Source organism: Xenopus laevis, chromosome 6S (genome assembly GCF_017654675.1).
Source record: "Xenopus laevis strain J_2021 chromosome 6S, Xenopus_laevis_v10.1, whole genome shotgun sequence".
NCBI classification, from domain to species: domain Eukaryota; kingdom Metazoa; phylum Chordata; class Amphibia; order Anura; family Pipidae; genus Xenopus; species Xenopus laevis.
This window is the reverse complement of record NC_054382.1, coordinates 126,023,813-126,043,469: the sequence shown is the minus strand read 5'-3', so window position 1 is coordinate 126,043,469 and position 19,657 is coordinate 126,023,813. Positions and strand designations below refer to the sequence as shown.

At 39.8% G+C, this 19,657-nt stretch overlaps 2 protein-coding genes across 6 annotated transcripts in view; both read right to left on the bottom strand.

The window, feature by feature from the left end:
- The window catches only part of fer1l6.S (fer-1-like family member 6 S homeolog), an 87,991-nt gene extending 80,194 nt beyond the window's left edge, over positions 1 to 7,797 (bottom strand). The window contains exon 1 of the mRNA XM_041568004.1: positions 7,651 to 7,797. Coding sequence (XP_041423938.1) covers positions 7,651 to 7,703 — 53 coding nt within the window. The 5' untranslated portion in view covers positions 7,704 to 7,797. The remainder of the gene's footprint in view (positions 1 to 7,650) is intronic.
- A 6,335-nt stretch (positions 7,798 to 14,132) lies between these two features.
- Positions 14,133 to 19,657, bottom strand: part of fam91a1.S (family with sequence similarity 91 member A1 S homeolog) — a 43,550-nt gene continuing 38,025 nt past the window's right edge. For all 5 annotated transcript variants that reach the window (XM_018223937.2, XM_018223938.2, XM_018223939.2 and 2 more), the window contains 3 exons: positions 17,372 to 17,495; positions 15,067 to 15,136; positions 14,133 to 14,582 (listed from right to left, as the gene is read on the bottom strand). In XM_018223937.2, the coding sequence (XP_018079426.2) occupies positions 14,391 to 14,582; positions 15,067 to 15,136; positions 17,372 to 17,495 (386 nt within the window). In that variant the 3' untranslated portion in view covers positions 14,133 to 14,390. The remainder of the gene's footprint in view (positions 14,583 to 15,066; positions 15,137 to 17,371; positions 17,496 to 19,657) is intronic.

The following is a 19,657-nucleotide window of genomic DNA, read 5'->3' as shown; positions in this document are numbered from 1 at the left end:
TCCTTAAAAAATATAGCAGCAGCCAGCTAATAGGACAGAATAAATACAGTGATAAATACAATGTTATGGACACTGTATTTATCCTGCCTTGTGTTTGGTTTAAAGCAGATTTAATATGTATATTTGCCCTCCCTGTGAGCTGGCATTTTTGATATACCCGGGCATTTTGATATACCCGCACGCTGATAAGATTCTCGCTGGATAATGAATGGGTGGTGCTTCTTAAATAGATAGGAATTTTAGCAGGTTGCCGGATTAGTGATGGGCGAATCTGTCCCATTTTGCTGAATAATTTGCGGAACGGCGTAAAAAAGTCAATGGGCGTCAAAATAATTTTGACACGTGACAATTTTTGTACGTGCGACTATGTTATCCAAATGCATTAAAGTCAACGGGAGTCAGAATAATTTTTTTTTATGACAATTTTTATGCATGCCACAATTTTGACGTGAAATCGTTTTTTTGCTAAAACATTCGGAGGATGCGAAACATGGAAATTATTCGCAAATCCATGCCTGGCTAATTTTTGAGCCCATCACTATGAAAGGTTTCTATCTACAAATAAGAATGTATATAACATCTATATATATCTATCATCCTACTCACAGAGAAAACTGTGTAGGTGGAATATAAAATTCTCTCTGCCCTTTAAAATGTGGCCCAATAAATCAGCTTTAATCTGTTCTGTTCAGGGCCACCATCAGACTTTGTGGGGTCCCTACAACAAAAAAATCTGGGCCCCCATACAATTAAAAAAAAAACATTGGTGGTGTGGCCCCCCTTCAAGATAAAAGAAATCATTGGTTGCCAGGACCCTCCCAAGTTAAAAAAAACAGTGGCCAGGGCCCCCCTACAAGAAGAATTTAGTGTCCAACAGTTTAAAAAGACCATTGCTGTTCAGTGGAACTTTCCATTCTTCATCCTTGGCTCGTTTCGGGAGTTCTTACTTCTGTGCAACTTGGCTCCGACTTCAGCATCTCAAGGGGGTCTGGCTAATCCAAGAAATGCAGCATGGCCGTGCCCCCCTTAAGATATAGAAACCATCTGGGCCCGGGACAATTGTCCACCCAGTGCCCTCCTGGTGGTGGACCTGGTTCTCTGTGTTAATTGGATTCCAAATAGTCAGCCAACAGCATTATTGCCTTGTAGCTCTGGTTCCCAAGGTTTGATCCAAACCAGGGCACAAACAGCAAGGGTTTTTTTTCTCATTTGAGTTAAAGGGGAACTATCACAAAAATCAAAATTTAATATAAGCTTGCTCATGCTGAAATAAGAAACTTTATAAATACAATCAATTAAATATTCTGCATCATTTCTGAAATAATCAAGTTAATATCTTCACTATTTCTCTCTCAGCATCTGTTTCTCTTCATTCTGTCTTCATGCAGCAGTTGGGTGTCAGATATTCATTGACAGTTACATCCAATATATCTTATAGGGGGGCTCCTTTCCTAGCAGATGAATTAGAGCAGCCCCCGTATTGACTTTACTCTTTCAACCGGGAGCTCTTTCCCACTGAGCAGACACAAAACTCAAGGTATTCAGTTTGTATTGATAGTGAAGCGCCACCTGCTGGGGATGTAGCAAAAACATGTGGAAGGGTTTCGGCTGCAGTTGATCGCAGGTTAAATATTTCCAAAGAACAGGGAACTCTGTGTATTTGATAACAGTGTGGATAAATGCAGCCAGGCCCTGGTGAGAAACCAACATCAAATAACGTTTCTATCAGTGCCCGAATCTAATGCGTAATGTTTATTGTTGCCAAGAGCTTCCTACTGAAATTATCCACAGTGAGTAGCAGCCATTCTGCCCCTCGCCATTAGTAGTAGCCAATGTCCCATAAGACACAACAAGTATTAGAGACCCCTGATAAGGGCATCTGTCTGCTGTCCCCTGAGGCTACTGGTCTTGCTGGGAGCTCGGTGGTACCCTATGGGTTACAAGTTGGATATCATATCACTGATATAAAAACATTTTTTAATGCCTTCCTTGCTTGGTTCCCCTTCTATAAATGTGGCCCTAAAGAGGACACTGGTAAACAGGGACATGACTAGTGTCAGTGAGGCTGAGAGGCTTCATGGGGCCCATTATTTCTCTATCTAGAGTTGTCTGTTGCCATTTAGTTTTTTTGTTGAACTACAACTTTTAGAAACACTAACCTCAATAACCTGCTTTAATATTAATATTGCTCCCCCACTGAATATTATGTGGAACATTAGTCATTATGTTTCAGGGAGAAGATGTGATGATTGTGACAGTTTTCCATGGCTTATAGCTAAGGATCTATAGGGCCATATAGTTTAGGATTTAGCTCGGGAACAGCAGCCTGTGCTGGACCTAGGAACCCCAGCATTGCATGGCAGCAATGCTACCCACTGCACCACCATTCTACACCATGCACCACTGTTCTACTCACTGCACAACTCTACCTACTGCACAACCATGCTACCCAATGCACCACCGCTCTACTCTCTGCACCACCGTTCTACCCACTGCACCACCATTCTACACCATGCACCACTGTTCTACTCACTGCATAACTCTACCTACTGGACAACCATGCTACCCAATGCACCACCGCTCAACTCTCTGCACCAGCTTTCTACTTTCTGCATCACCGTTCTACCCACTGCACCACCACTCTACTCTCTGCACCACTGTTCTACCTACTATACGACTGTCCTACTCTTTGCAGCACCATTCTACTCTTTACACCACCATTCTACTCTTTACAACACCGTTCTACTCTCTGCACCACCGTTCTACCTGCTGTACATAGATAGGGTTGCCATCTTTTCTGGAAAAAAATATTGGCCTTCCTATATTCTTGTCATTTTTTCATATTAATAACATTGGCATCAAGCATCATTTTTACCGGCCAGACCAGAAAAATACCTGCCAGATGGCAACCCTAACTGTACAACTATGCTGAGTTGCTGACCATTGGCATTATGGTATTACATACAGTGGCATGCGTATATTGATGTATGTACTGTGCCCATATTAAATGAACCATGTGCAATGTAGATAAATAAGGTGATAAATATTATACCTTTATTATTACACAATCTGTGAAACCCTCATTAATAGCAATAAGGAAGATTCATGTGGTTGTACATAAGAATTATAAGTCATTCCCAGCTCCCACGCCTGGATTCTGTCAATATAATTCTGTTTCTCAGGAACACTCTCTGGACCAAGTAGGGAGCCTTGTGCATGTGAATGTGTAAGAAGAGCAAACAGAGGTCTGCGGGGGCAAAGTCCATCTGACAGCTGGGTAACGTGGCCACAACAGGCAGCCAATCCACACTCTGCGTGTGCCCCACGTAAACCTCTCTGTGTCACTTAAATACAATAAACTCTTGTTAAGTGACTTGAACCTGGAATGATTTGCTTAAGGCTTAGAAATTCAATCCCACAGTGCTAATAACAAGCTGAAAGAAATGTAACCCCCGGCAATAATGAAAAGATACTTCCTTCTCAGAAGGCGACTGCTTTAGCTAATGCCTTGGAGAACTGACAGTTAAAGGGATACAGTCATCAAATAATGTGGCACACTTTTTTAATCACAAGTTTAAAGCGTGGTGTTATTTTGATATTAGAACTATTGAAGGCAGAGCAGTTGCCTTTCCTAAATGGTTTGTTCACCTTCTAAAACACTTTTTTCAGTTGAGTTGGTTCAAATTGTTCACCATAAACAAAGGTTTTTTTTTAAATTGCTTTTCATATTTTAACATTTTCCCCAAATTTAAGTTTAAAGTTTACTGTTGGTGTCTCTAGTGTCTCAGTCTGGCAGCTCAGTAATCCAGGAGCATCTGAACTGTTACAATTTGCTACAATTAGTTGATACATTTAGTTGATACAATTTCTCAGAGGTATCGGTGGAATATTAGCAACTATTGTATCAATTCTAACAGCTGCCTTTAATGAGACTCATGGATTCTGCTCAGCAGGGACAAATATAACAAATATATCAAGTAAATGTATCAATTTTGAACAGTTACAGGGTCGGCGACCCCACCCTCTCAGAGCTGCTTTAGCATGTGAAAAATGAAATGTTACACTTCAATATTAGAAAAACGGGCACAAATAGAAAATAGAAAGTAATTGGAAAAAGTCTTTATTTCTGGTGAACAATGTGAAACCAACTGAACTGGCAAAAGTGTTTAAGGCGAACAACCCCTTTAAGCAATGATAGTCAGGGAAGGGAATATCCGGCAGCCTGGTTCTTCTTTAGGACACCATTGTAGACATATCAGAAAGACAAGCCGTAGAGGTTCAGATTTTATATACTGATGTTATATTTCATTCTAATTGAATTAATGGCCACCCCCATGAACGAAAATTCGATTTTCAGATAAAGGGAATAGGGTAAGACTTAGGGTAGAACTCCATGAGCAGTTTTCGGCAGATCGACAAGTCGGATGGAGTCGCACGGGCGAAGACATAATTGGACTGAATGAAAAGTCGGAGTTAACAACTACACGGTTCGACTGTCGGATGAAGACGCTGCTTTCTGCATCCACATCTGACAGTCGTGTTGTGTCGGATGTAGTTTTTAACTGCGATGTTTCATTCAGTCCAATTAGAATCTTGTCGCGTTCGTTTTGTCGGCGGGCGTCGATCCGACGACAAACGCTCGTGGAGTTCTACCCTAAGGGTTCTTACACACGGGCATTTTTAACTGCAGGAGTAGACGCACTCAATTATTTTGAAGGGGGCTGTACTCACACAGACGCATGTATATGCCGAACGCAGGTGAAATGCAACATGCTGCATCCCAAACTAACATGCGTCTGTGTGAGTACAGCCCCCTTCAAAATAATTGACAGTGTCTACTCCAGCGCAGGCAAAAACGGCCTTGTTTAAGAGCCCTAAGAGTTCTGTTGTGTCTCTTTGATTCAACTCAATGATGGAGAGGTGCAACCTAAGGCCCCCATGAAGAGGAGAGTTGTCAACTAGTGATGGGCGAATTTCTCCTGTTTCGCGAAAAGGCGACAAATTCACAAAAAAAAACCTGGAAAACTGAACGTTTCACGAAAAATAATTGTTAAAAATGGAAAGTTTCACAAAAAAATCGTGAAAATCGGAAAGTTTCACGAAAAAATAGTGAAAACCGGAAATTGACAAAAAAGCCGCTCACGTCAATTTTGACGCTGGCGGTAAAGTAAATGGACGGCTGAATATTGTTGACACGTGGTGATTTTGATGCAAGCAACTTTATGGAGGCGCATCCAGAATTTTTTTTGACACCGGTGAATTTTAGCTGGAGATTCACAAATTTATTTGCCGGCAGCAAAGGATGGAAATTCGCAGCGAATTTGTGCCAGATGAATTTATTCGCCCATGACTATTGCCAACCAGTAGGTTGTGGCAATATGGAGGCATATCTCCCAACATTAAAAAATGTTACGATAAGTGTGTGAATTTTTTTTTTTTTACCACGCCTGTTTAATGACCATACCCCCAAAATATCATGTTCCTTTTACAAAATTTGGCCGGTTATTAAAGTTTGAACACATTTCAGGGAGTTTTAGTGCCATGTTTTATGTGCTATAACAGTTTTGCTAAGGAAAGTAAAATTGCCCTTTAAGCTGTGAGTCTCTGTTTCCCCAAGAGACCTGCTTATCTTAAAGTGTTACAAATGTATCCAAGTGCAGCTGCTGAGTGTTCTGGGTTCTCTGCCAAAAAGCCTCTTATTTGAATTAAGTTTCAGAAAAATTGTATCTTTTTCTGGCGTCAATGCAGAAGATCAAAGAGAAAACTCGGGACATTTCAGTAGGAAACCTGGGACTGCCGGCTGACCTGTCAAATTATGGACAGTTGGGAGGTATGTGGAGGTAGAAGGGTTAGTACCGTAGCAGCCTGGCAGGGGTGAGCGGGCAGGCTTAGGTATTAAATCTCCTAGGCTAATAAATGAGTTCTGGCTGAGTTTATATCCAGTGAGTTATTAAATACAATGCTTCCAGGTCTCTGACATCAGTGGGTTAATCAATACATTGCTAGCAGGGTGTGCTTCCATGGTGAGGGTCAGTAAAGCCTTGCTTTATGGCAACAGAGCCACAAACAGGCCTTTCATAGCTAAGGGCCATTTGTCTTATTACTAAAACCCACAATCAATATTCTGAGAGTGCGAGACGGTTACAACATTGCATATAACATGGGTTAATAAAAACAGAAAAAATACTCGGCTTCCCATGGATTAGTAAATGCAATGCTTTTAGGCCAGGGAAGGCCAGTCTGCCTCACTTATAACTGACACCATCTCATTTATCAGGGGATGATGGGAATTGTAGTCTAAGTATGGCAGGTAGAAGGGAAAGTTTTGGGTTGATTTCCTTGCTGCCTGTATTATGCTTGCTCTGGTTGCACACGGCAGCTCACAATCACATCAGTCAATATGGAGATGAATAGGGATCTTTGTCTTTTTAGAAAAAAAACTTGTAGCCTCACAGGGAAACAAAAATAAGTGACCCTCCCAACAACCTGATTGATGCTAAAAGCCCACCTATAATAAACTGTCAGTTCTTTTAAAGATGAGCGTAATCCCATAGCTACAGTTGTGTTCAGAATAACAGCAGTCCGACATCACTAACCTGATCAAACACTGTTTTTGGTAGAAATTGTATTTCTATATGGCAAATAATTTACTAGTCAGTGTAGTAGAGCAATAGAAACCCAACAGTCATGTCATGCTACTGATTCTGTGTCATTGAATCATTCATTGAGGCTTGTTCCAAATAATAGCAGTGTTATAAATAATAATAGCTTGTTCCAAATAATATCAGTGTGGAGTTCAATTAATGAGCTTATTCATTCTGTGACAAAACAGGAGTCAATTCCGCCTCTTATTTAAGGAAGGAGCAAATGTTGTGCTGCTGGTTATAGTGTATTTCTCTCTAAATCAAATGGCTCGTTCCAGACATTGTTCAGAAGAACAGAGGACTTTGAATAAAAAGGTGATTGGAGAGGGGAACATAAAGAAGTGAAGAAAAGTCTGCTCAGCTAAAATGATCTCAAATGCTTTAAAATGACACCAAAACCTGAAAGATGTGGAAGAAAACGGAAAATGACCATTGGATTGGATAGAAGAATAGCCAAAATTGCAAGGACTCGGCCAATGATCAGCTCCAGGAAGATGAAAGAAGGAGTAAAGTTACTTGTGATACTGTTACAATAAGAAGACGACTATGTGAAGCCAAGTTATCGGCAAGAAGCCCCCGCAAAGTCCCATTGTTAAAAAAAAAGACGTGCTGAAGAGCTTACAATTTGCCAAAGAACACACTGACTGGCCTAAAGAGAAATGGCACAACATTTTGTGGACTGATGAAACAAGATTGTTCTTTTTGGGTCTAAGGGCTACAGACAGTTTGTCAGACGAGCCCCAAACACTGAATTGAAGTCACAGGACAGAGTGAAGCCGGGGGCACAAGCATCATGACACCTGGAAGCCTTTACACTATTCCCAATCTGATCATTCATGCTATATAAAACAGTTCTTACAATAAAAAGGTAATAGTTGATAAAAACGATAGTAATGGGACAATAATGAACAGATTATTAGTTTGTAACCTGGTAGTTGGATGTTAACAATCAATACCATGATACTTGCAGTTGTATGGATACTACACCAAAACACTGATACATTACTTTTCTTTCGCCGGCTTCTCTTCGGAGTCTTTGGCTTTCCTGAGTAAATCCATTATTTGCAGAGAGTGAGCTGTACAGGACTAAGTCATGTTCCCAGTACAACACCTGCCGGAGTGTTATGGGCTCTGTGTGAGCCACTCGGATAGTTATACCTGCACAGGGTGTGGCTGCTCAAACATATCAAATCATTCTCACACTGGTTATTTCAGCGGAGAAGGCAGTTTGTAATGCTACTACATATTTGCCAACAGAAGCTTGACGGCATGTGCCCTTTTTGCCCAAGTCTACAACTAGGGATGCACCGAATCCAGGATTCGGTTCAGGATTCGGCCTTTTTCAGCAGGATTCGGATTCGGCCGAATCCTTCTGCCCAGCCGAACAGAATCCGAATCCTAATTTGCATATGCAAATTAGGGGTAGGGAGATAAATCACGTGACTTTTTGTCACAAAACAAGGAAGTAAAATGTTTTTCCCCTTCCCACCCCTAATTTGCATATGTTCGGATTCGGTTCGGCCGAATCTTTCACATCAGATTCGTGGGTTCGGCCGAATCCAAAATAGTGGATTCGGTGCATCCCTATCTACAACTACCACTATTTATATAACTCTTCCCCCTTTAAAGAGACCGTAAAGCAGGGACATGGGTCTCTTGTGCCACTTAATCTTTCTTAATGTCTATATTTATTGCAGTGTTTGTCCCACTGGATACATAACCCAGGGGTCCCCAGGCTTTTTTTTTACCAGTGTGATACATTCAAATGTAAAAGCAGTTAAAAAGCAACACAAACATGAAAAAAGCTCATAGTGAGTGAATGGCAAGTAAGAGTTATGCCTGGCAATTTGGTAGCACCGTTTGGCTGGCAGTTTATAGGAGGCTCTGTTTGGCAGTACACCTGGTTTTTTAATGAAACTTGCCTTCAGCCTGGAATAAAAATCAAGCAGCTGCTTTGAGGTCACTGGGAATATTATCCAAGGGGTTAGTGAGTAACATGTTGGGATCAGTGCAGTAACCTATAGAAAGAGATACAGTTGTGTTCAGAATAATAACAGTCTGACATCACTAACCTGATCAATCACTTTTTGGTAAAAATGATATTTCTACATGTCAAATAATTTTCTAGTAGGTGTAGTAGAGTAATAGAAACCAACAGCCCCAACAGTCATGACTTGCTGCTGATTCTGTGTCATTGAATCATTAATTGAGGCTTGTTCCAAATAATAGCAGTGTTCCACATAATAATAACTTGTTCCAAATAATATCAGTGTGGAGTCCAATTAGTGAGCTCATTCATTCTGTGATAAAACTGGAGTCAATTCCGGTCCTTATTTAAGGAAGGAGCAAATGTTGTGCTGCTGGTTATAGTGTATTTCTCTCTGATTCAAATGGCTCGTTCCAGACATTGTTCAGAAGAACAGAGAACTTTGATTAAAAAGTTGATGGGAGAGAGGAAAACATATAAAGAAGTGCAGAAAATGATAGTCTGCTCAGCTAAAATGATCTGAAATGCTTTAAAATGACACCAAATCCTGAAAGATGTGGAAGAAAACTGAAAACGACTATTGGAATGGACAGAAGAATAGCCAAAATGGCAAAGACTCGGCCAATGATCAGCTCCAGGAAGATGAAAGAAGGAGTAAAGTTCCCTGTGATACTGTTACAATTAGAAGACGACTATGTGAAGCCAAGTTATCTGCAAGAAGCCCCCGCAAAGTCCCATTGTTGGAAAAAAAAGACGTGCTGAAGAGCTTACAATTTACCATAGAAAACACTGACTGGCCTAAAGAGAAATGGCACAACATTTTGTGGACTTATGAAAGCAAAATTGTTCTTTTTTGGTCTAGGGGCCACAGACAGTTTGTCAGACGACTCCCAAACACTGAATTGAAGTCACAGTACAGAGTGAAGCCGGTGGCACAAGCATCATGATATGGGGATGTTTCTCATACTGTGGTGTTGGGCCTATTTATCTCATACCAGGGATCATGAATCAGTTTCATTACAACAAATAATTGAAGACGTCATGTTGAATTATGCCCAAGAGAAAATGTCCATGAAATGGGGGTTCAAGGGAATTTCTTCATGTTGTGATTTGGAATAGAATGTGCAGTGTTCCCAATGCCTTTGTGGGTATAGAAATAAAAGCTATTGTAAGGATTTTATTCACTATTTAAACACACTGCTATTATTCTGAGCACAACTGTATATTCAGCTTCTCTTCTATTGTACCAGTCTTTCCCCCCACTCCATTTCCCCCCTTGTTTTCCACTTTCATCTTCCCATACTGCCTTTATCTTCTCGTTACGAGATTTTCTCCTCCTTTCCTCTCGTTTTTTATTCCAGTGTTTGCCCATTTTTGCCTCCCTCTCTTCTTCTCCATCTACTTTCTTTTCTGCTCTTCCCACTTTTTCATCTCTTCTTTTCTCTTTCTTCATTTCTATTCTCTGATATTTCCCCCCCTTTTCCTTTTATTATAACAATGGTACAGAACTCTAAGGTAAAATTTGGATTTGTGATGGTGATCCAAAACCCAAAGTTTCCACGTGAGTCAACTTTGGAAAAACGAAGTGCTCCAAGCTGCATCCCACTGGCGATTTAGATCTTAGCCGGCGGGGAAGCAAATCACCTGAAGGAGAGGCGATTTTTCGCCAGGCGACTAAATCTCCTCGTCTGCCTCTGCCCTTAAAGGGATACAGTCATCATATAAGTGGCACACTTTTTTTTAATCACAAGTTTTAAGTGTAGTTTTATTTTTATATTATGACTATTGTAGGCAGAGCAGTTGCCTTTTCCTTTAAAGGGGTTGTTCACCTTCCAAAAAAACCTTTTCAGTTGAGTTGTTTTCAGATTATTCACCATAAACAATGATTTTTTTCAGTTGCTTTCCATCTTCAGGCAGCAAGTTAGTGCCCATACAAATGAATTCCAGCAGAGAAGGAAACGTTTAGTGCATAAAATAAACTCTCGTTTGCCTATTTAACCACTTCAATTGCCCCGCAAATTGTTTTGCATGTTATAGGAAATACTGATACAGAGAGCTGACTCTCTCCTACTGCACCCAGCACATTTACTGCCCTCTGTGTGGCCCCAATCTTCTCCCAGAATCCTATTCCATGCTCGGCCCAATGGAGAGAATTCCGGCAATAAAGAGACACAGGAGAAAAACAGACAACTTTATAAACACGTATAATGTCATCCTTTTCTCATAACAAAAACTAAAATAGCAAAGTGATGCTCCGTCGTGTTTCCATGCCAGTCACATTTAAGGAACGACATGCCCATTGCGAGAGGATTCTAGACATTACGTTTATTCTGAAATGCATCGTCATGTGTGTTTGTCAATGATAGTCTTTTAGTCACCGCTTTTCACCTTTCTTTTATATCAGCAGTGCACGTGCCAGTGGTCCACTTCCCACCGACTTCCCAGAAATCCAGTTTATAACACAGGACCATGCAGTAATTCAAATGTTTAAAGGATAAGTAAACCTTTAAAATAAGTGAATGTAAAATTAACGAGGGGGCTATTCTAAGAAATTTTGCAATGTGCATTCATTATTTATTTTGTTTTTATTGCAACATATTAAGGGATACGTGTCCTGTTAACATTAATGAATTTTGTTACAACAACGCCACCTGCTGGTCAGTTTCCCACCAGTCTGACCACCAAGTAGTCAAGGAAGTTGTCAGGAGAAATAAAGAGGCTGCTCTGATGTTCTTCTGCTTAGGAAAGATGTGAGAAAGGTTTCTAATTTTTTCCCTAAGCAGAAGAACATCAGAGCAGCCTCTTTCTTTCTCCTGACAACTTCCTTGACTACTTGCTGGTCAGACTGGTGGGAAACTGACCAGCAGGTGGTGCTGTTGTAATACAATTTATTTATATTAACAGTACATATTTCCCTTAATATCTTGGAATTAAAGAAAAATAAATAATGAATGTAAATTACAAAAGTGCTTTAAATAGCACCCTCGTCAATTTCACACTCACTTATTTTAAAGGTTTACTTATCCTTTAAAAAGCCTTTATTGAAGACACGGCTTCAGGATCTGTTACAAACATACACAACGTTTCAGGCCTATATCCTTGACAAAGGGCTGGAAATAGGTCTGAAACGTTGTGTATGTTTGTAACAGATCCTGAAGCCGTGTCTTCAATAAAGGCTTTTTAAACATTTGAATTACAGCATGGTGCTGTGTCATAAATTGGATCCCTGTGTGTTTGTCAACAACACCGAATATTACAAAGTAGCAGTTTCGATTGTCAACACTTCCGGCAGAGAAAAGATCAGGGCAAGCTTTACACTATAAGATCCCCTCGTTTGGCGACCTTTCCCCCGATATGCCCACCAAAGATATCGGGTCAATCTGTTCGTTTGGACCTAGGGTCAAACGATCGCATTACATTGATGGCAATGGACGTCTACGCAATCAGGACTGCATCAATGTGATCCTCCATTGCAAATGAAAATGAAACCTGCCCAATCTATATCAGACTGATATTGACCAGATATCGATCAGGGAAGCCCATCGGAGCGACCCTTACACGGGCAGATAAACTGCCAAATCGGTCTAAAAAACCCATATTGGCAGCTTAAAGAGGAACTATTGCAAAAATGAAAATATAAACTTAAGCACACTGAATAAAGAAACTTTGTAAATTACATTTTCTGCATTGTTTCTGAAATAATCAAGTTTATCTTCACTATCCCTCTCTCAGCATCTGTTTCTCTTCATTCTCTCTTCATGCAGGAGTTGGGTGTCAGATATTCATTGACAGTTACATCCAATATATCTTATAGGGGGGTTCCTTTCCTAGCAGATGTATTAGAGCTCACTCAAATAACTGATTCCAGTACAAACAAAATAACTGCCATTTGCACAAATTCTGCATGTAGAGAGACATGATGTCTGGTGAGTTTAATAGAGTGACCTCTAATACATCTTCTAGGCAAAAGGAGCCCCCCTATAAGATATATTGGATCTAACTGTCAATGAATATCTGACACCCAACTGCTGCATGAAGACAGAATGAAGAGAAACAGATGCTGAGAGAGGAATAGTGAAGATAAACTTGATTATTTCAGAAACAATGCAGAAAATTGAATTTACAAAGTTACTTTATTCAGTGTGTTTAAGTTTAAATTTTCAATTTTGCAACAGTAAAGAATTTTTAATTGATTGTATTTAGAAAGTTTCTTATTTCAGGATGATGAAGCTTATTACATTTTCATTTTTGCTATAGTTCCCCTTTAAATCTGCCCGTGCATGGCCACCTTTAGTTGTGCTGGGACAGGGACCAACAGACTTTGCGGGCCACATTATTTATGGGGGGGGAGCTGTCACCTCAACACCTTTCATAGGGTGCTGGGAGTTGCTGCAGAAGAACGCTCCCCCCATGCCTTTATACCACGAATTCGTAGGGAATGCATATGGCTGCTGATATGCATCAATAATAGGAAAAGTAAATGGTTTGATAAAAATCTTGAGAGCTAAATGAAACCTGCAACCAATCAAAATCTGTCTCGCAATGGGAATATTAATTCATTATGGATCAGAGATACGAAAATGCTAATGAATGACAAAATCATTAAGCACAAATTCCAAGAGTAACAGCGTTAACTGGCATTCAATACAAATTGTGTTTCTATTGTGATGCATAGTTATTATGATTCACTGTATTTATTTGCATAACTAACACAATGCCTTTATGGGTCTGTTAAATACTCTATGGTGATTCCTCCAACTCCATGTAAGTTATGTAAATAAGATATTTTGCCTAACCAGCAGCTTTAACCATTTAGTGAGGTCCTACTCAATCAATCAGAGAAACTGGCCCGGTCCTTACAATTTACTATGAAAGAACGTAAGAACAATTGCCTCTTTCAGTGGTTTACACAGCGACACTTAACAGGGCAGCTCAATCCAAGGAAAGTTAAACTAAAGGAGTAGCTAGAAATGTTGTACATTATGTTTCGTGCTTCTGTACCAGCCCAAGGCAACCCCAGCCCTTTAGCAGTAAAGATCTGTGTCTCCAAAGATGCCCCAGTAGCTCCCCATCTTCTTTTCTGCTGATTCACTGCACATGCTCTGTGCTGCTGTCACTTACTGAGCTTAGGGACCCACTCACAATATACAGTACACATAGAATAGAAATGTCACAATATAAGGCTGATTAGTAATTAATACACATAATTACTACATGGCAGCACAGAAACCAGTGCAATTAGCATCAGAATTTAATCATCAGCAAACCTGTAGCATCAGCTTATATTACAGCCAAGGAAGCTCATTTTCTGCTGGATAATTAGTGACGAGCCCTAAGCTTAGCTTCTCAACAGCCAATCAGAGCCCACTGAGCATGTGAGTGTCACAGACACTTTCCAAGATGGTGACCCCCTGTGACAAGTTTGAAGTCCTGGATCATTGCTGCTATTGACAAGCTGAAACTTTAGCCTCGTGCAATAAGTTCACTATATAAAAGATGCCATTTTTAGCCAATTAATTTTAGAGTTTAGTTCTCCTTTAAGTATATGTTACAGTGATATGATCCAGCCCACAGAAACTACAAAAAGCAGACCTAGGAATGTAAATTGACATCCAGAGAATGTGTTAAAGTGCAGGCCACACAGTTATGCAATCACGTGGGCAGGTTCCTGATCTCAGGAGGTCAGAACACAACCCACAATGCAGCAATAAATACTAACGTCAACGTAGCACGTGTTGGACAAAGCGCTAGATTCAGAGCTAGGTTTGCTCACTGGGTATATACACATTGTGCAAAGATAAAGGGCCATGTCCGTTCCATTCGGAAAGTCTGCCATTGAGGAATATCAAGTTCTTGGATGGCAGTGGAACGCCAAGGTCTGCCGGGGAAGCCTGTGAAGACATACTCCCACTGTTCGACTCCAGCAGCTGTTCAAATGAAGAGTTTCCTTCCTGTGACAAGCACATGGGTTAATGTACTAAGAAACACTTCTAATTCATTACTAATTAAAAGATAAGTAAACCTTAAAAGTAAGTGAATGTAAAATTGATGAGGGGCTATTCTAAGCACTTTTGCAATGTACATTCATTATTTATTTTTAATTTCAAGATATTAAGGGATACATGTGCTGTTAATATGAATGAATTTTGTTACAACAGCGCCACCTGCTGGTCAGTTTCCCACCAGTCTGACCACCAAGTAGTCAAGGAAGTTTTCAGGAGAAAGAAAACAAACTCTCCAGTAAGAGATAGAATATTCCTCAACAGAATATAGAGATACACTAGGAGTAACAGCTTGGCCAACTTCTGTACAAATAGTGCAGAGGAACTTTAGAAGAGGAGCAGTTATAAAAATGTATCAAGACTTATTTATTTTCCTGAACCCTTAGTACTAGCAAAGGGTAAACAGAAAGGGACACCGAGGGTCATATATTACCTGGAATGATTGAACGAAATTGAGAACTTGTAGGGAAAGTTTCCGACTGGAATGGAGAAGATTTTGAAGGCTAAAAAGCAAATAAAAAAAAAAAAAAAGAAGAAGAAAAGAATAAATACATTTAATGCAATCTTAAACTTCAATGAAGGAAATATACATAAAGGTATGCAGAAAAAGAATGGGGCTCATTTATAAAGAGTGGGCAAATTTGCACTTTGGCATTAACCCATAGCAATCAATCAGCAATTGTTTTTTCAGACAATTCCTGTTTTGTTTAAAGGGCAGGGCATTTTTGATAGCTTTAGGCACAAAATGTCTCAATGTCTTAAGCCATTATCAATAAATCAGTTTGAGTGCAGATGACTTCTTGTATTTGTCTGTATCAATTTTGTGGCCACAGCCTCATTGCTTTAAAAACATTAGTGAGCACAACTTTCCCTTGTTTATTATAGTTTATACAGGAGCAGTGGTCAGCTCTATGTTCCAGCTATAGTCAGGTGATCCCACTGGTGTCTAATAAAAGGGCAGCCAAGTTTGGGAGTTTTAACGTTGAAAGCAGCAAGTAAGTTGCAGGTAAAACTGAGTCCCTGTGTAAAATATATAATGAAGCAATAGAATTCTTAATGAATCAGAGGAAAGTTGAGTGTAGGACTGGTCAGATATGGGATGACTGACGTAGTTGTTCAGCTTAAATATATTGTAATATATGGACAAACAATCCCTGTTTTGTTTAAAGGGTAAGGCATTTTTCAGTAGCTGTATTCACAAAATGTCTCAACGTCTTAAATATATTGATAATGGGTTGAGTGCAGAGGACTTGTATTTGTCTGCACCATCGCTTAATGTTTTAAAAATGATTGGTGAGCACAACTTTCCCTTGTTTGTTACAGCTGCAGGCTGACCAATGAAAGCAAACATTTAATTGGTTGCCATGGGTTATTGTCCACATGCATATTTGCCCAGTCTTTATAAATGACCCCCCCTGGATTAAGGGAGAAGTGTACAAACCCAACGCTCTCCTCCTTTCTATGCACTACAGATAGAGCTCCAACTTGTACAGCCCAGGCTGTATGTTTATTAAATAGACACAATATTCTTTTTATGCTAACTCTATGTAGGGCCAATGAGCAATTTAAGGGTTGTTCCTGCTGAATTGTGCCTAATATTGGGGATTCTCTCTGCACAACACAGTTGCAATCTTATAGGGGCCTTGTTGCAGAAGCTACTACTCACTGGCACTTATATTAGCTAGGGATGCACCGAATCCAGGATTCGGCCAGGATTCTGCCTTTTCAGCAGGATTCAGATTCGGCTGAATCCTTCTGCCCGGCCGAACTGAATCCTAATTTGCATATGCAAATTAGGGGCGGGAGGGAAATTGCAAGACTTTTTGTCACAAAACAAGGAAGTAAAAAATGTTTTCCCCTTCCCACCCCTAATTTGCATATGCAAATTCGGAATCGATCGCAACTTCCACGAAGGATTCGGGGGGTTCAGCCGAATCCAAAAAAGTGGATTCGGTGCATCCCTAATATTAGCCCATTTGCCCATGGCTGCCAGGGCACACCATATCCATGACAATTACACAATGATCACATGAATATTATGGGCAGTTATTAAAGGGTTGTGGCCAGTGAATCTTGCAACAATGAAAACCAAACATAAACTGAAAGCTGTGCAATAAACAGAGGCCCGGGGTTATTCTACTGCGCGTGCGTCTGCCCTGGGAAATTTCAAGCAAGAAGAAGCAGGAAGAGGATCGCTCCATGATACTCACTGGAGGAACCCTGGGCTGGTGCAGTTTTCTGCTGATAGGAGCACGGGCGTCAGGTAAGTAAATACAATCACTTGGGGGTGCCTAATTTTTGGCACCCCCAAGTATAAAATGACTTTCCTTCTCCTTTAAGAGGCTTATTGCTCAGCTGGAGAGATACATTAGACCAGGGATCCCCAACCTTTTGAACCCATGAGCAACATTCAGAAGTAAAAGGAGTTGGGGAGCAACACTACCATGAAAAATGTTCTTGGGGTGCCAAATAAGTGCTGTGATTGGCCATTTAGTAGCCCCTATGTTGATTGTCAACCGACATTGAGTGAACCTAGTTTTTATGCAACCAAAAGTTTCCTCCAAGCCTGGAATTCAAAAATAATCACCTGCTTTGAGGCCACCGGGAGCAACATCCAAGGGGTTGGAGAGCAACATGTTGCTCACGAGCTACTGGTTGGGGATCACTGCATTAGACCATAAAGCTCTGGTATCAAACAGTGAATCTTTTGTGTGTGAAGTAAAAGCACAGGAGGTTACCTCTCCTTCCCACAGAGCCCGTGTGCAGCAATCTTCTTACACACCATCTGATTCAGTTCTGAAGCAAACAGGGGGATTCCATAGCAGAGCTCCAGGGGCACCCAGTCTTTTTCAACCATTGATACTGAACAACAGACAAAATAAATGCAGACCCAGTATTATTTTATTTCCTACGTCTCAATAAATCCAATGGAAATAGAACTTGATGGAGGGTAAATAACTTCTGCCTGCAGCTGATAGATGAATATTTTTAAGGAAATAGCATTTACCCATGATCATGGTGAACTCAAAATGTCTGTATAATGTAATAAATCCACTGCAATAAATGCTAAACTAAATCATTATAATGGATGAACATTTGGCAGTAACCAAATTCTGCTTTAGAATGATTCAATTAGTATCTTGTGCTTTTGCAGTGCAAAAAAACAAACAAACATGACTTCCCTTTGCTTGGTACTGTCACTTATAACAAGTTTAAGAAGATAAAATGTACCCTTCATTGAAAGGTATACCTAAGGGCCAATTTTTTAGAATTAGGCGAATTACTTCAGATGATCATAAATATATATCGAGTAGCAATAACCTTATTGATAAATTTGTGGAAAGAGGGTACAACGGAGAACTTCTTAGACGAATGTGTGATGATGTACTAAAAATTGACAGAATTTCTCTTTTACAGGGAAACAGAAAACAGCATGATACCACTAAAAATGAACGTATACCATTTGTATCCACTTTTGGCCCCAAGAGTAAAGAAATTCAGAAAATTGTATATAGATACTGGCCAATGTTACAGACGGATCCAATTTTAAGTAGATATTGTAAAGAAAGGCCTATTTTTCATACAAGAGAGGACGTAATTTGGATGACAAATTGGTTAAATCTGATATAACATACACTCAGAATACTACTCGATTTATTGGTCCCCCTAAGATGGGAACCTTCCCCTGTTTAAATTGCAGTAATTGCAACTCTATAATTAAGGGAGCATATGTGATACATCCTTTAAGAGGAAACAGGTTACCGATTAAACATTACTGTACTTGCAATTCTGAATATGTAGTATATGGCTTGAAATGCCCATGTGGGAAGATGTACGTGGGTCAAACAAAAAGAAAAGTACGTATAAGGATAGGTGAACATAAGCGATCGATTTCAAATTATGATCCATTGAATATTAAAACTCACACCCCTGTAGGTAAACATTTTTTTGAACATAAACACAACAGTGCGAGTTTAAGATGGCTAGCGTTGGAGGTAATTAATTTGCCTTCATGTGGTGGTGATAGAAAAAGAATGCTCCTTCAATGTGAAGCTAAATGGATCGATATTTTAAATACATTAGAACCATGGGGGATAAATGATGCATTTAGCTTAAAGTGCTTTCTATAACTGTTATACTGTTGCTCTCTTTTAGACTGCAATCTCTACTTACAGAAAAATGATTGACATGAAACTGGATCGAATATAACTTAAGGGTAGGACTTTGAAACTATTTTTTATGATTATATTACTCGAGATGATACTATCTTTTTCATATGATACTTTTTGTACTTTTTATTGTAACTATTTCATATGATAACTTTTGTACTATTTATTGTAACTATTTATGTGAATTACGTCCTCATCGATACATTGTATACTATTGGTGCAATCTTTTTATGCCTTTTAGGAGTAGGCCACAAGATGGCAGTATTCTGCTGGGTATTGTTTTTATTTAATTATGTTCGTCTGGCCAAACTGGGTGAGCTGATGAACTTGCTGGTGTATAGGGTTAATAAATAGTCAGTGAATACACATTGTAATTAGCACCAGATGAAGGACATGTCTGTCCGAAACATGTTGTGTTTGAATAAAGTACACTGAATCTAATTTGGCTCTCCAGAGTGAACTTTGCTTTTACCCTTCATACTCCACTTATTTATTAGGACAGACATAGATAGATGAGAGAGAGAGAGAGAGAGAGAGAGAGAGAGAGAGAGAGAGAGAGAGAGAGAGAGAGAGAGAGAGAGAGAGAGAGAGAGAGAGAGAGAGAGAGAGAGAGAGAGAGAGAGAGAGAGAGAGAGAGAGAGAGAGAGAGAGAGGATCAGCACTCACATTGTTGTAGATGAAGAAAATAGTATTCAAGTGATTTTACATCTTAATCCGACGTTTCGGTCCGACCTTTTTCAAGGATATTGTGTAACAATGATGTGTTCATTAAATACCCACCCCCCATTAGTGAAAATGGCGCCAAACTGACATCATGTGTTCAGAATAAAGCATCAGAAAAAAGTATTTTTCATT